This window comes from Triturus cristatus, chromosome 4_1 (genome assembly GCF_964204655.1).
Source record: "Triturus cristatus chromosome 4_1, aTriCri1.1, whole genome shotgun sequence".
Lineage (NCBI taxonomy): Eukaryota > Metazoa > Chordata > Amphibia > Caudata > Salamandridae > Triturus > Triturus cristatus.
This window is the reverse complement of record NC_140585.1, coordinates 275,809,781-275,822,298: the sequence shown is the minus strand read 5'-3', so window position 1 is coordinate 275,822,298 and position 12,518 is coordinate 275,809,781. Positions and strand designations below refer to the sequence as shown.

At 48.8% G+C, this 12,518-nt stretch overlaps 1 protein-coding gene across 1 annotated transcript in view; it reads right to left on the bottom strand.

Moving 5' to 3' along the window:
• The window catches only part of TRIM24 (tripartite motif containing 24), an 868,915-nt gene that overhangs the window by 712,537 nt on the left and 143,860 nt on the right, over nt 1-12,518 (bottom strand). The window contains exon 5 of the mRNA XM_085652031.1: nt 9,365-9,481. Within this exon, the coding sequence (XP_085508157.1) occupies nt 9,365-9,481 (117 nt within the window). The remainder of the gene's footprint in view (nt 1-9,364; nt 9,482-12,518) is intronic.

The window sequence follows — 12,518 nt, the reverse complement described above, 5'->3', positions numbered from 1 at the left end:
TTAGCTGGGACCGCCGTAGGAGTGTATGTGTGAAACGTCTTATCATCCGCATTCACTTCCGGCAAAGTAACCCAAGAGTAAAACAGCTCATAGGGAAACGATGCATCGGCACTCACCACAAAGATAGACATCCCATCGTCAGGCACCCCGAACTGCGTCAAATGACGCCGTAGAGGTGCGCGACTATGTGCTGCAATAGCAACCTCAGCCATAAGGTCGCAGAGAAGAAAAACAATCTATATTAAACTGTAGCACAAAAAGGATAGAAGTTAAAATGAAACCTTTTTAATTGTCAAGCTTGAGAGAACCTATATATTAACTATTTAGGTAGGTTTGAACCGTCACTCCCGTCACCCAGAAACAAGAGTGAGGGTGTTGTGGACAAATATAAGCACTACTAAGGCGTCTCAATCATAAGACAAAAACGTTGGGTGCGCCATGTTACGGGGATTCTGCTCATGCACAGAACTATGCACAGGAAACCAGGACCTCAGTGAATTGTGGTGTACCAAAAAACTCACCTCAGTACCCAGAAACCCTATCCGACTAGCATCAGTGTCTCATTCGTTCTCCGTATCATCTCGAAGCTACCAATGATTAGACAACCCAGAACAAGCGACTTAAAGTACCCTCAGGAATGGTGGGAATCAGAAACACCTTTTCGTTATTTTTCTCATATCAATCCACAACAAGAGTAATCAGAGACATGGAAAAGTTTAAAATGTTTATTTTTAACTACGTGCTCTAAGGAGCAGTACTTTGGTGCTAATATAAGCAAGCAAATGATTAAAAATAAAACCATCAGCATTGTTACAAACCATAGAAAATGAAGGGAGAAATCATAATAAAAATGATAGTGGAAAACAACTACTATAATGCGTTGTCAGCCACCCTCCCTTGGCTAGTAAACTAGTTTTATAAACTAATAGAAGATCTCTAGGTCTTAATGGGGAACCCCATACCTCAAAGATCAGCGTAGGTGAATCACATCACAGGATCAGCTCTGCTCTGTGTCTGAAAAGGTTTTCTCCAAGTGTCTGAATCATGCATGCAAAGTGCAATATTAAAGGCACCCGAGTTTCAGATATTTGCAGCTGTGTGCGTGTTGTGTCTAGAGCTCTGGCCGATCAACCTGAATTTAACAGCATACATTGTTATTTGACCTTGACGGCTTCTGCACACAGTGTTCAGACTAAGGTCGCGGTGCACGTCTAGGGATGTGAACAACAGGCCGTTCTCATGTGAAGAAAAAGCAAGCAATTTTATTTGTAATAACAGCTACCTGTAGTGTAGTGTGCAAAAGCGGTAAAGCGGCAAGATGGTGTTTAGCTTCTAAAACGCTTATGCCAACATAGCAATGTGTATACATAAAACCCTGTCTCCACTACACTGCTGACGTAAAACTTTCCAGATCCAGTCTGACTCCTGGGGGTAATTCTAAGGCAAGGAATCTATAACTAACTGTTTCTTTCAAATAAGGCTGTTTTAATGGTGAACAGCCAGAGGGGACAATTAAGCTCCCACAGAGGCATAATGAAGGGGCTGGTGGAAACAGATGTACAAGGCCTTTACGAATATATGTACTATGTGTGAATTTAAAAAAAAGAGGGTTGGTCTGGCAGCGTCAGGAAGGAAGACAAAACCGAAAGATACCCTTTCAGGGTGCCCAGAGAAGAGCCCTGCAAGACAAGGGTCAAAATAAAAAGGAACACATCAAAAAGGGAAGCAGAAAGAGGGTCAATAGACTTTTCAGTAGAATATGATACAAATTTGTTCCATCGGCAGGCGTATACCATCTTGGCGGAGGGCTGCCTGGCTGCCAAGATAACATTGCAGACTTCGGGAGGAGGGTCGATAGCGGTCAACTGTTGCTGCTAAATTTCGACGCAACAAGGCGTAGAGTTGACAGGTTCGGTTGGAGGACCCTCCTCTGCTGCCGTGACAGAAGATCCTTCCGAAGGGGCAACCGGATTGGAGGATAGAAGCTCATTTGAGGATGCTCTGGATACAAAACTCTCTGTGCTCAATCAGGAACCACACAGATGACTTGGGCCCAGTTGTTTGTAATCTTGAGAACTCTGGGGAGGAGTGGTATCAGCGGAAAGGTGTACAGGAGGCCTGAGCTCCACTCGAGACTAAAAGAGTCTCTAAGCAAGAGCTGCCTTGAAAAATCTTGTGCACAAAACTGTTGACATTGCGCATCTAACCAAGGCTCTCCCCCACCACTGAAAGAAAGCTTGTGCCACCTATGGATGGAGATGCCATTCGTGATTTGCAAGACAGACGCCTGAGTTTATCTGCCCTGGCCTTCAGGGAACCTGCCAGGTGTTGAACCACCAGGGAAATGCTCCGCGGTTGCAGTCATGTCCAGAGAAGCCGGGCATCTTGACAGAGATCAGAGGCCTCTGATCTCCACCTCTCCTAAATAGCCTTCCTACCCCCAGGAGTGACGCATGGGTCAATACTGTGACATCTGGTTGGTGAAGGGTCTACCGCTCATCCAATCGCGGGTCCGTCATCCACCACTGAAGGTTTTTCGCAGTTCCCTCTGAGATATGGACCCTGTTAGGTATAGAAACCTGATGCAGCCCCCACTAGAACTTCAGGTTCCAATGCAGAGCTTACATATGCAATCTAGTAAAAATTAAAGGGGAGCACCTTAAACTGAAAGTGCTTGGGGTCTACCGTAAATTGCGTTGATGGGCTGGAAGAACGGGGATATGAAAATAGGTGTGCTTCAAGTCCAAAGCTACCATCCAGTCTCCCAGGTCCAGGGCAGACAGGACCTGAGCTAACATGAGCATCTTGAATTTCTCTTTTTTGAGGAAGTAGTTGAGGGCTAGAAGGGCTAGGGTAGGACGAAGACCGTTGCCCTTTTTTGGAGGCAGAAAGTAGTGGGAATAGCAACCAAGACCTACTTCTGGTGCTGGAACCCTCTCTATGGCTCTTTTGGCTAAGAGTCATGACTTCCTCCTGCAGCATAATTAAATCATCCTTCATCAGCAGGTTCTAGGATGGCGGCCTAGTGGGAGGTGTGGTCAAGAAGGGGAGGGAATAAATAGTACCTTCGGATGATCTGGGGGACCCACCTGTCCGATGTGATATTTTGCCAGTGGTGGAGGTGATGGCTGATCCTGCCACCAACTGGATGCCTATGATTTAAAGGGCAAAACTAGGCGGGTTTGGAGACTTAGGCTCCTTGTGGGGGTTGTGTGGGGTAGGCGGGTGACAGGGGGGCGACTACCCGACCCTCGTGGTCGGAACGAACTGCGCCCTTGTCCATGCAGGGGTTGCGGACCTTGCGCAGCTCTGTGTCTGGGATAGGGTTGGTGCAGTTGAAAGCCCCTTCCATAGCCACAAAAGGTGCAAAAGGCAGACTGGGGACGAGGGGCGGCTGAGGAGGCGACGAGGGGCGGCTGAGGCGGGGACGAGGGGCGGCTGAGGCGGGGGCAGCTGAGGGGGGGACGAGGGGCGGCTGAGGGGGGGACGAGGGGCGGCTGAGGCGGGGACGAGGGGCGGCTGAGGCGGGGACGAGGGGCGGCTGAGGCGGGGACGAGGGGCGGCTGAGGCGGGGACGAGGGGCGGCTGAGGCGGGGACGAGGGGCGGCTGAGGCGGGGACGAGGGGCGGCTGAGGCGGGGACGAGGGGCGGCTGAGGCGGGGACGAGGGGCGGCTGAGGCGGGGACGAGGGGCGGCTGAGGCGGGGACGAGGGGCGGCTGAGGCGGGGACGAGGGGCGGCTGAGGCGGGGACGAGGGGCGGCTGAGGCGGGGACGAGGGGCGGCTGAGGCGGGGACGAGGGGCGGCTGAGGCGGGGACGAGGGGCGGCTGAGGGGGGGACGAGGGGCGGCTGAGGGGGGGACGAGGGGCGGCTGAGGGGGGGACGAGGGGCGGCTGAGGGGGGGACGAGGGGCGGCTGAGGGGGGGACGAGGGGCGGCTGAGGGGGGGACGAGGGGCGGCTGAGGGGGGGACGAGGGGCGGCTGAGGCGGGGACGAGGGGCGGCTGAGGCGGGGACGAGGGGCGGCTGAGGCGGGGACGAGGGGCGGCTGAGGCGGGGACGAGGGGCGGCTGAGGCGGGGACGAGGGGCGGCTGAGGCGGGGGCGGCTGAGGGGGGGACGAGGGGCGGCTGAGGGGGGGACGAGGGGCGGCTGAGGGGGGACGAGGGGCGGCTGAGGGGGGGACGAGGGGCGGCTGAGGGGGGGACGAGGGGCGGCTGAGGGGGGGACGAGGGGCGGCTGAGGCGGGGACGAGGGGCGGCTGAGGCAGGGACGAGGGGCGGCTGAGGCGGGGACGAGGGGCGGCTGAGGCGGGGACGAGGGGCGGCTGAGGCGGGGACGAGGGGCGGCTGAGGCGGTCAAGGACTTGACCGTAGCCCGCGATTCCTTAAAACGTACGAGCGCTGTGTCTGCCTTGTCTCCGAAGAGATGGGTGCCATTAAAGGGCAGGTCAATGACTGAGGCCTGGACATTATCTGAAAAGTCAGATGTTCTCATCCAGGCATGGCGTCCAATAGCCACTGTTGTGGAAATCGCTCTGCCCAGCAAGTCGGTCGTGTCCAAAACACATTGAATGGAGAACTTTGTTGCATCTCTCCCGTCTGATACTGCTTGAGAGAGGATGGCCCAGGCCTCCTGGGGGAACTGTGGCAACCATTTCCCACAAAGAGTGGGAATAGCGGCCCCAATAAGCATGCAGTGTTTACCAATCGCAATGCAAGACTCGTTGAAAAAAAAAAAAAAAAATAATAATAATTCTTCCTCCAATTGTCCAGTCTCTTGAATTCCTCATACCAGTCCATGTCTTGATCATTCTGCTGGCATTCTAAAGGGTCTACTGATCCCTCCCATTATAGAACCAATGGGCCCTGTCGGCGCCGGAATCGACATCAGTGTACACGGTAACGGCTCCGTGTCGTCATGGATGAGAATTGGGCTGCTGCCAGGAGCATCAGGACCGGCAAAAGGGAAGGTCACAGTGGCTCGACAGGTGACGGACCGGATCTGCAGGGGGTTGTTTGAAAACCGATGAGCCTCCTCTGACCCCCCCACGAGGCTTCAAATCCAAAGCTACCATCCAGTCTCCCAGGTGCAGGGCAGACAGGACCTGAGCTAACATGAGCATCTTGAATTTCTCCTTTTTGAGGAAGTAGTTGAGGGCTAGAAGGGCTAGGGTAGGACGAAGACCGTTGCCCTTTTTTGGAGGCAGAAAGTAGTGGGAATAGCAACCAAGACCTACTTCTGGTGCTGGAACCCTCTCTATGGCTCTTTTGGCTAAGAGTCATGACTTCCTCCTGCAGCATAATTAAATCATCCTTCATCAGCAGGTTCTAGGATGGCGGCCTAGTGGGAGGTGTGGTCAAGAAGGGGAGGGAATAGTACCTTCGGATGATCTGGGGGACCCACCTGTCCGATGTGATATTTTGCCAGTGGTGGAGGTGATGGCTGATCCTGCCACCAACTGGATGCCTATTATTTAGAGGGCAAAACTAGGCGGGTTTGGAGACTTAGGCTCCTTGTGGGGGGTTGTGTGGGGTAGGCGGGTGACAGGGGGGTGACTACCCGACCCTCGTGGTCGGAACGAACTGCGCCCTTGTCCGTGCAGGGGTTGCGGACCTTGCGCAGCTCTGTGTCTGGGATAGGGTTGGTGCAGTTGAAAGCCCCTTCCATAGCCACAAAAGGTGCAAAAGGCAGACTGGGGACGAGGGGCGGCTGAGGAGGGAACGAGGGGCGGCTGAGGCGGGAACGAGGGGCGGCTGAGGCGGACACGAGGGGCGGCTGAGGCGGACACGAGGGGCGGCTGAGGCGGACACGAGGGGCGGCTGAGGCGGACACGAGGGGCGGCTGAGGCGGACACGAGGGGCGGCTGAGGCGGACACGAGGGGCGGCTGAGGCGGACACGAGGGGCGGCTGAGGCGGACACGAGGGGCGGCTGAGGCGGACACGAGGGGCGGCTGAGGCGGACACGAGGGGCGGCTGAGGCGGACACGAGGGGCGGCTGAGGCGGGGACGAGGGGCGGCTGAGGCGGGGACGAGGGGCGGCTGAGGCGGGGACGAGGGGCGGCTGAGGCGGGGACGAGGGGCGGCTGAGGCGGACGAGGGGCGGCTGAGGCGGTCAAGGACTTTACTGTAGCCCGCGATTCCTTAAAACGTACGAGCGCTGTGTCTGCCTTGTCTCCGAAGAGATGGGTGCCATTAAAGGGCAGGTCAATGACTGAGGCCTGGACATTATCTGAAAAGTCAGATGTTCTCATCCAGGCGTGGCGTCCAATAGCCACTGTTGTGGAAATCGCTCTGCCCAGCAAGTTGGTCGTGTCCAAAACACATTGAATGGAGAACTTTGTTGCATCTCTCCCGTCTGATACTGCTTGAGAGAGGATGGCCCAGGCCTCCTGGGGGAACTGTGGCAGCCATTTCCCACAAAGAGTGGGAATAGCGGCCCCAATAAGCATGCAGTGTTTCCCCAATCGCAATGCAAGACTCGTTGGAAAAAAAAAAAATAATAATAATTCTTCCTCCAATTGTCCAGTCTCTTGAATTCCTCATACCAGTCCATGTCTTGATCATTCTGCTGGCATTCTAAAGGGTCTACTGATCCCTCCCATTATAGAACCAATGCGCCCTGTCGGCGCCGGAATCGACATCAGTTTACACGCTAACGGCTCCATGTCGTCATGGATGAGAATTGGGCTGCTGCCAGGAGCATCAGGACCGGCAAAAGGGAAGGTCACAGTGGCTCGACAGGTGACGGTCCGGATCTGCAGGGGGTTGTTTGAAAACCGATGAGCCTCCTCTGACCCCCCCACGAGGCCCTGAGTTGTCTGGCCAATCAAAAATGAGGGCATGGCCTCATAAAACTCTTAAGCTGAGCCAACTCATGTGGAAGTTCGGGAGAACAAGGCCTTGAACGCCAAGGCTCTTCTGTCGCGTAGGCTGACTTCGACTTCTTGTGCTTCACACCAGTGTCTCCCAAGGATCATAAGTGGGACGAGGAGGACTTTGGACTCCTGTAGCGGTTCCGGGACCTTCCTCTCGACTGGGACAGAGACATCCGAGGAGTTGGGCATGGCATCACCTAACAGGCCACAGGCAGCTTTAGGGACCGCTCCCTCAAAGCCTTCAGGGCACGAGTGAGTCATGGTAGTGCTCCAGAGACCACAGGCAAATCAAATGCCGGTCCGTCAACGACACTGCGAGGTGGCCGGTGCTGCATGGTTTAAACCTTTAAGTCTTCCTAGAGGGCATAACTTCTGACACAGTAGGACAAGCATTGGCATAGTCAATAGGTCTCGCTTTTGGGACCTTATAAGTGTTTAGCCATGCAACAGTTGCATAACTAAATACTTATAAGGTCCCAAAAGCGAGACCTGTTGGCTATGCCAATGCAGGTTTCTGTTTATTACTGCTCTGTAGTAATGGCGGCACCTGTGCTTTAGCTTAAACATCTTAAGCTAAAGTCGGGTGCCGAGATTGCTTTAAGAGTAAAGAATTGTCTATTTCTTTACTTTTGAAGCAATCTCAGCACCCGACTTTAGCCTAAGATGTTTAAGCTAAAGCACGGGTGCCACCATTACTACATAGAAGTAATAAACAGGAAAAAAAAAACTGGCTCACGGAGATCAAAGCGGCCGTGAAAGTGATCGCGATCAAACATGCACTGTAGCTCTAAACTACAGTGGTAGCACTTTTTTGAGCCCTCACAATAAGTCTCGCCAGGCCAGCGCATGCCCTGGGTCAGGCGAGACCTATAAAAAGGGGTCAACAAAAAGTTGAAAAATTCTGTCAGAAATCGACAGAGGGTAGCTCTCTTCACGGATCAGCGCTTGACTGGCAAGGAAAGAAAAGAACAGATGTCAGTGCGTCGAGGTGGTGACTGTATGGGTGACGCAGACATCACTTCAGGCGCAGCCGATGGCGCATCCTACCAGCGTGCAGGGGTATTGTTTGAGAAAAATCTTCCAAAGCCAGTGTGACGCCTGGGAAAATCAAAGGCAAAGAAATCTGCGGCTAGATGTTCATCAGATGCTGCCAATTACCCCACCCTACTAGCTATCCGCTCTCCAACCTTGGGATCAGCTGATCTACTCTTAACCCGTTTTCAATTTATTCCTTATTAATCTTTAAGTCCATTGTTGCTCAATCTCCACTCCTACATCGTTGCTAGGGTCACACACAGCTCATCCATGGGCACTCATCTTCTCATTCTACACAACGCCTGGCCATATCATCACTTCCTCTGGCTATTTCAGCACTCTCTATGCACACAGTATCCAATCCTATCTCTACTTTCATAATTTCACTCCTATTCAGAGGTAGATCTTAAATTCCCTCAGCCAACTGTCTCTGGGTGGCAGACCATTTACATCTAAAGAAATACCCAAGATGAAATAGTTCACTTTACTGCTACCTTAGTACGTGTCTTTTTATCCTACACATTCTCTGACATGCACACCTTTATATATGCAGTTTAAAATCTACATGTTCAGTTCAACTCTTCAATGAACATGCATTTATAACCAAAACTGACCAACAGGCAGATTGCACAAATGTAATATATTTAAAATGTGTGCCCCTAGAATGGGTTTTGTTTTAAGAAAACCTTAATAAAGAATTCAAACAAAAGAATAAATATATATATGCTTTAACACTTAACAAAATATGCTTGAACGCTTCCTTCCATAAAGCCAAAGTATGCATGACCGCCCCTATCAAATTTGACAACTACAATTAATTGAAGTAGGTAGGTAGTAATGATAAACATTCTCTCTCTCACTACACCAACTCTTAAATCGCCCCAGACACACGCCTACCCCAGTTACCACAAGGTTAGCAGGCTGTCAGCTAACCATTTGCCCTCTAAACAAGCTACTGTTTGCAGTCTTAAAAGCCACAAAAGACTCCTCCTGTTCAAGCTACATCACTAATCTGCAGTTTGTATATGCCCCCCTGAAAACATACACTCAGTCAAAAAAACGTGATTACTACAACCAATCCACCTTATGCCACATCTAATTTACGTTACTCCCAGTTACTGAGGCCACTACACTGGAACTTTCTTCCAGCTGAAATTTGCTCAATCCCTTTGCTCACATTATTCAAAACTGCTCTTGACGATCACAATCTGATAGTATAATTTTGCACATATGTTCAACACATGCACGGTCTTATTGTACATCATTCACCATATTAAACTTTAATTTGAAGAAATGTTCTGTTGTAAGCAAATATATGACTAAACTTTAGGTAGTGTGCCTTAACAGCCTAACCTCTGACATCACCCCTTCCCAACAATTGCATGAAATAAGGTATTTGTGCAGATTGCAAGCAAAATACTTTATCTAAAATGTTAATGTAAATCACAAATACCTGTTTTGGATCTGGTCCCCAGTAAATGTGATGTATTTATTCTTTTCCATCAACTTGTTGATCAATGTGTCAATAACAACCTTCTGGCCCAGAAAAGCTTCTTCAATAAACTGGTACCTGCAGTGCAGGAAGAGAAATGAAAACAATTTGCTTCTCACCTAAAAATATTTTTTACACTTATCGGGTTAAAAAGAGCAAAATATATTGAGCAACACACCAGGAAAGTACAAGGCATAGGCCTTTAAAGACTGTGCATGATTTTTGCAGCCATTATCAAAGTGGATTAAAGTCTGTCGTCCTGTAAACCAACACTATATGTAGCATGGTACCCTGCCCGCATGATCATCATGTCTGCATACATGCTTTCTCTCTACAACCCCTCATACACTGTGGTATTTGGCATGGGACTAGAAGATTCGTCCTGTTTATGTATACAACTAAGTGTTTAGTAAGTACCAACTATCCGCTCTGTTAGATCCTCTGGTGACTGAACCCAAATCAGTTAGTTGTCAAGGTAAAGGGTAGAAGCGCAAAATTAAAGGCTACTACAGAAAGCACCTCCGTAAATAAACATGATGCAGAGTTGGCCCAAATAGTGGATGGATATATGAAAAAAAACTGCTTTTTGGAGACAGTAGTAATCCCTCTTATGCACCACATGCAGAATTTGGGTCAATGCAACCATTTAAAACAGATGCAGCAGCAAAAATTAGTTATGGTGGTATAGGTCTTCTGAGTGTCTAGGATTAAAAAAACATGAGCGTCTTTTTTTTTTTTTAGGAGTAGTGGCCATGTATGTAATAGCTTTGCAAGACCCAGAACTTCTCTTTATCTGGAACAAAGAAGTTCTGCAGGAGATTTCTGAAATTTTGGAAGGGAAGAGGCGTAGAAAGAAGGGAGGTTGAAATTGATATCAGTCAACCAATTACACAGCTTCACTTGAACATACATGCAAGTTTAGTAGGTGGTCAGAGACTGGACCCTCTGAACGTTAAATATGTCAATCACGTTAATTCTCACAAGTCCATCACAAGCTACAATCAGCTCAGAATGGCTGGTTCAGAGTTAATTAAATATCAGACCAAAGATTCTTTAAAGTTAGACTTACACAGTCAGTTTTACTAGGCTGAAAAGATAATACAACCCGCAGGCAGAATAACTGAGTGCCTAAAACTATTAATGAGAACTTCCTGTGCTTCGGATGATTAGGATGGCACCCTCCACGTCAAGATACCCAAAGGAGCTCTGCCCTGTAGATGAATTGTAGAGCGTCAAGGAGACAGACCATTCTTAAGGACTGTTTTTTCTTAATAAATTTGTTGATTGCCCTCAGGTCTAGAATAGAAACCCATTCCCATAAATTTCTTTTGGGCCAGAAAAAAAGCTTAAATAAAATTCCTAGCTACTGGGTCTTGGGAACCAGCTCTATTGCCATTTTCTGAAGAGGTTTTTTGCCTTCGGCTGCAAGACTTCCATAAGTAGATGGTTGTTCTGTTTTTTGTGATGTTCTTGGCATCTCTGGTGTGGCCTTAGGGAACACCATCCAATACCCTGAAGTTAGTTGTAATTACATGCCAGGATGGAAAATGTGGCTTTGTTTTTCCTACCACTGGCCTGACTGCTGAGAGGGACAGGAAGCCTGAGAAGTTAGGCTTCTCAACCGTGGTTCTTACATTTGCTGGACGAGGAGTGTCTGTCCCTTTTTTTGGCACATCCACCACTTGTTGCAGAGAGCCATACTGGTAAGAGGTGGTTTTAGAATGGTCCAAGTATTTTGACTAAGGCTCCCAGTTTTCCGTTTATACTGATTTTTACAGATAACTACAGTCAGAAAACAATGTGTTTCTTGCCTGTATTTATTTTTAAAAGCGGAAAATACTGAATTTTTTTACTTTTAGTGAAAGACCCTCCATGCAGTCTTTCATGAATTCAAGACAAAAGCTGAGCAGATAGACCGAATGGGGAGTTACAAAAAAGGATCATATTTCCTCAAATACAGGCATATGTTAACATATATTTGTACACTGCACTAATATGCAGCTATGGGTTTAGTGTGTTATATGTGGCTGCTTAATTTGCTAAAACACAAGCGGCATCCAAGTATAAGTGCACGGATAAGAGTTAGATAAATGTGAAAATGTACCCTTTTACAATTCCATTTAGTCTCAAAACACAAAATAAATATGGATAAATACCAATAAGATGGCCCAAAAATAAATATGGATAAATACAGCCGGAAACGTTTAAAAAATAAATACCATAAAACCGGGAGCCCTAATTAGGACTGAAGATAGGGTTGGCAAATGCCAAAGAATCCATGTAGGCTGTAAAGTTGTCTTCTTGGTTGGAAGCATAATCTCTGTTGAAAGAAACAACCAGCTGTGTACGTGTCTGTTTTTACTGCTTGGAGAGTCGTATACATGCTTTCCAAATGGTGGATTACTGTTATAATGCGAATGCACTACTTTTGAATGTAAGTCCAGATGGAAAGAGGCACTTTTTAACAAGTCTCACTGTCCCAAAAACTGCACCCTTAGTCATCTGCTGGAACTCCTAGTTTCTTCTTACAAACTCTTTTTTTCACGCATCAAACAAGTACCCCTTCATGGGGCAACTTACTGAAAGATAATGCCACAGATGCTGATGTGACAAGCTAGATGCCAAAGCTCCAACCCTTTAGCCATGTAAGGGCTGTCTTCTCTGCCTGGAGAAACCAGATGCTGGACTATGGGATCCAAGATCTGCTTTGAGTGGCTAGAGATGACTCAGCCTTTACTTGACTGAGAAATGGCAGAGCCAGTATGTACTTTTGTAGAGTGACAATGTATGTTGGGCATGTAGCTGGGTTCTTGATGCAAGACAATCCATCCAAATAATGAATGGCTCGGATGGTCTTCCGTGACTTATCCTTGAAATCAAACAGAAAAGGGGATATTTCTTGTAAAGGAAGGCAGATTGAGGTTTTCTGATGTCCTTTTTAATGAGTGAGTAAAACCTAAAAGATATCAAGGGTTGAGTTTCTGGGCAGAGGCTCAAGACTAGGTTAATCACCTATATTGTAGACCTTAAATTCAGATTCCTTTTCATTCAATATCTTGACCCTACTCAGAAACAGACTCAGTGTCATGAGGTGGTTCTGTCTCCTCTGAGGTGA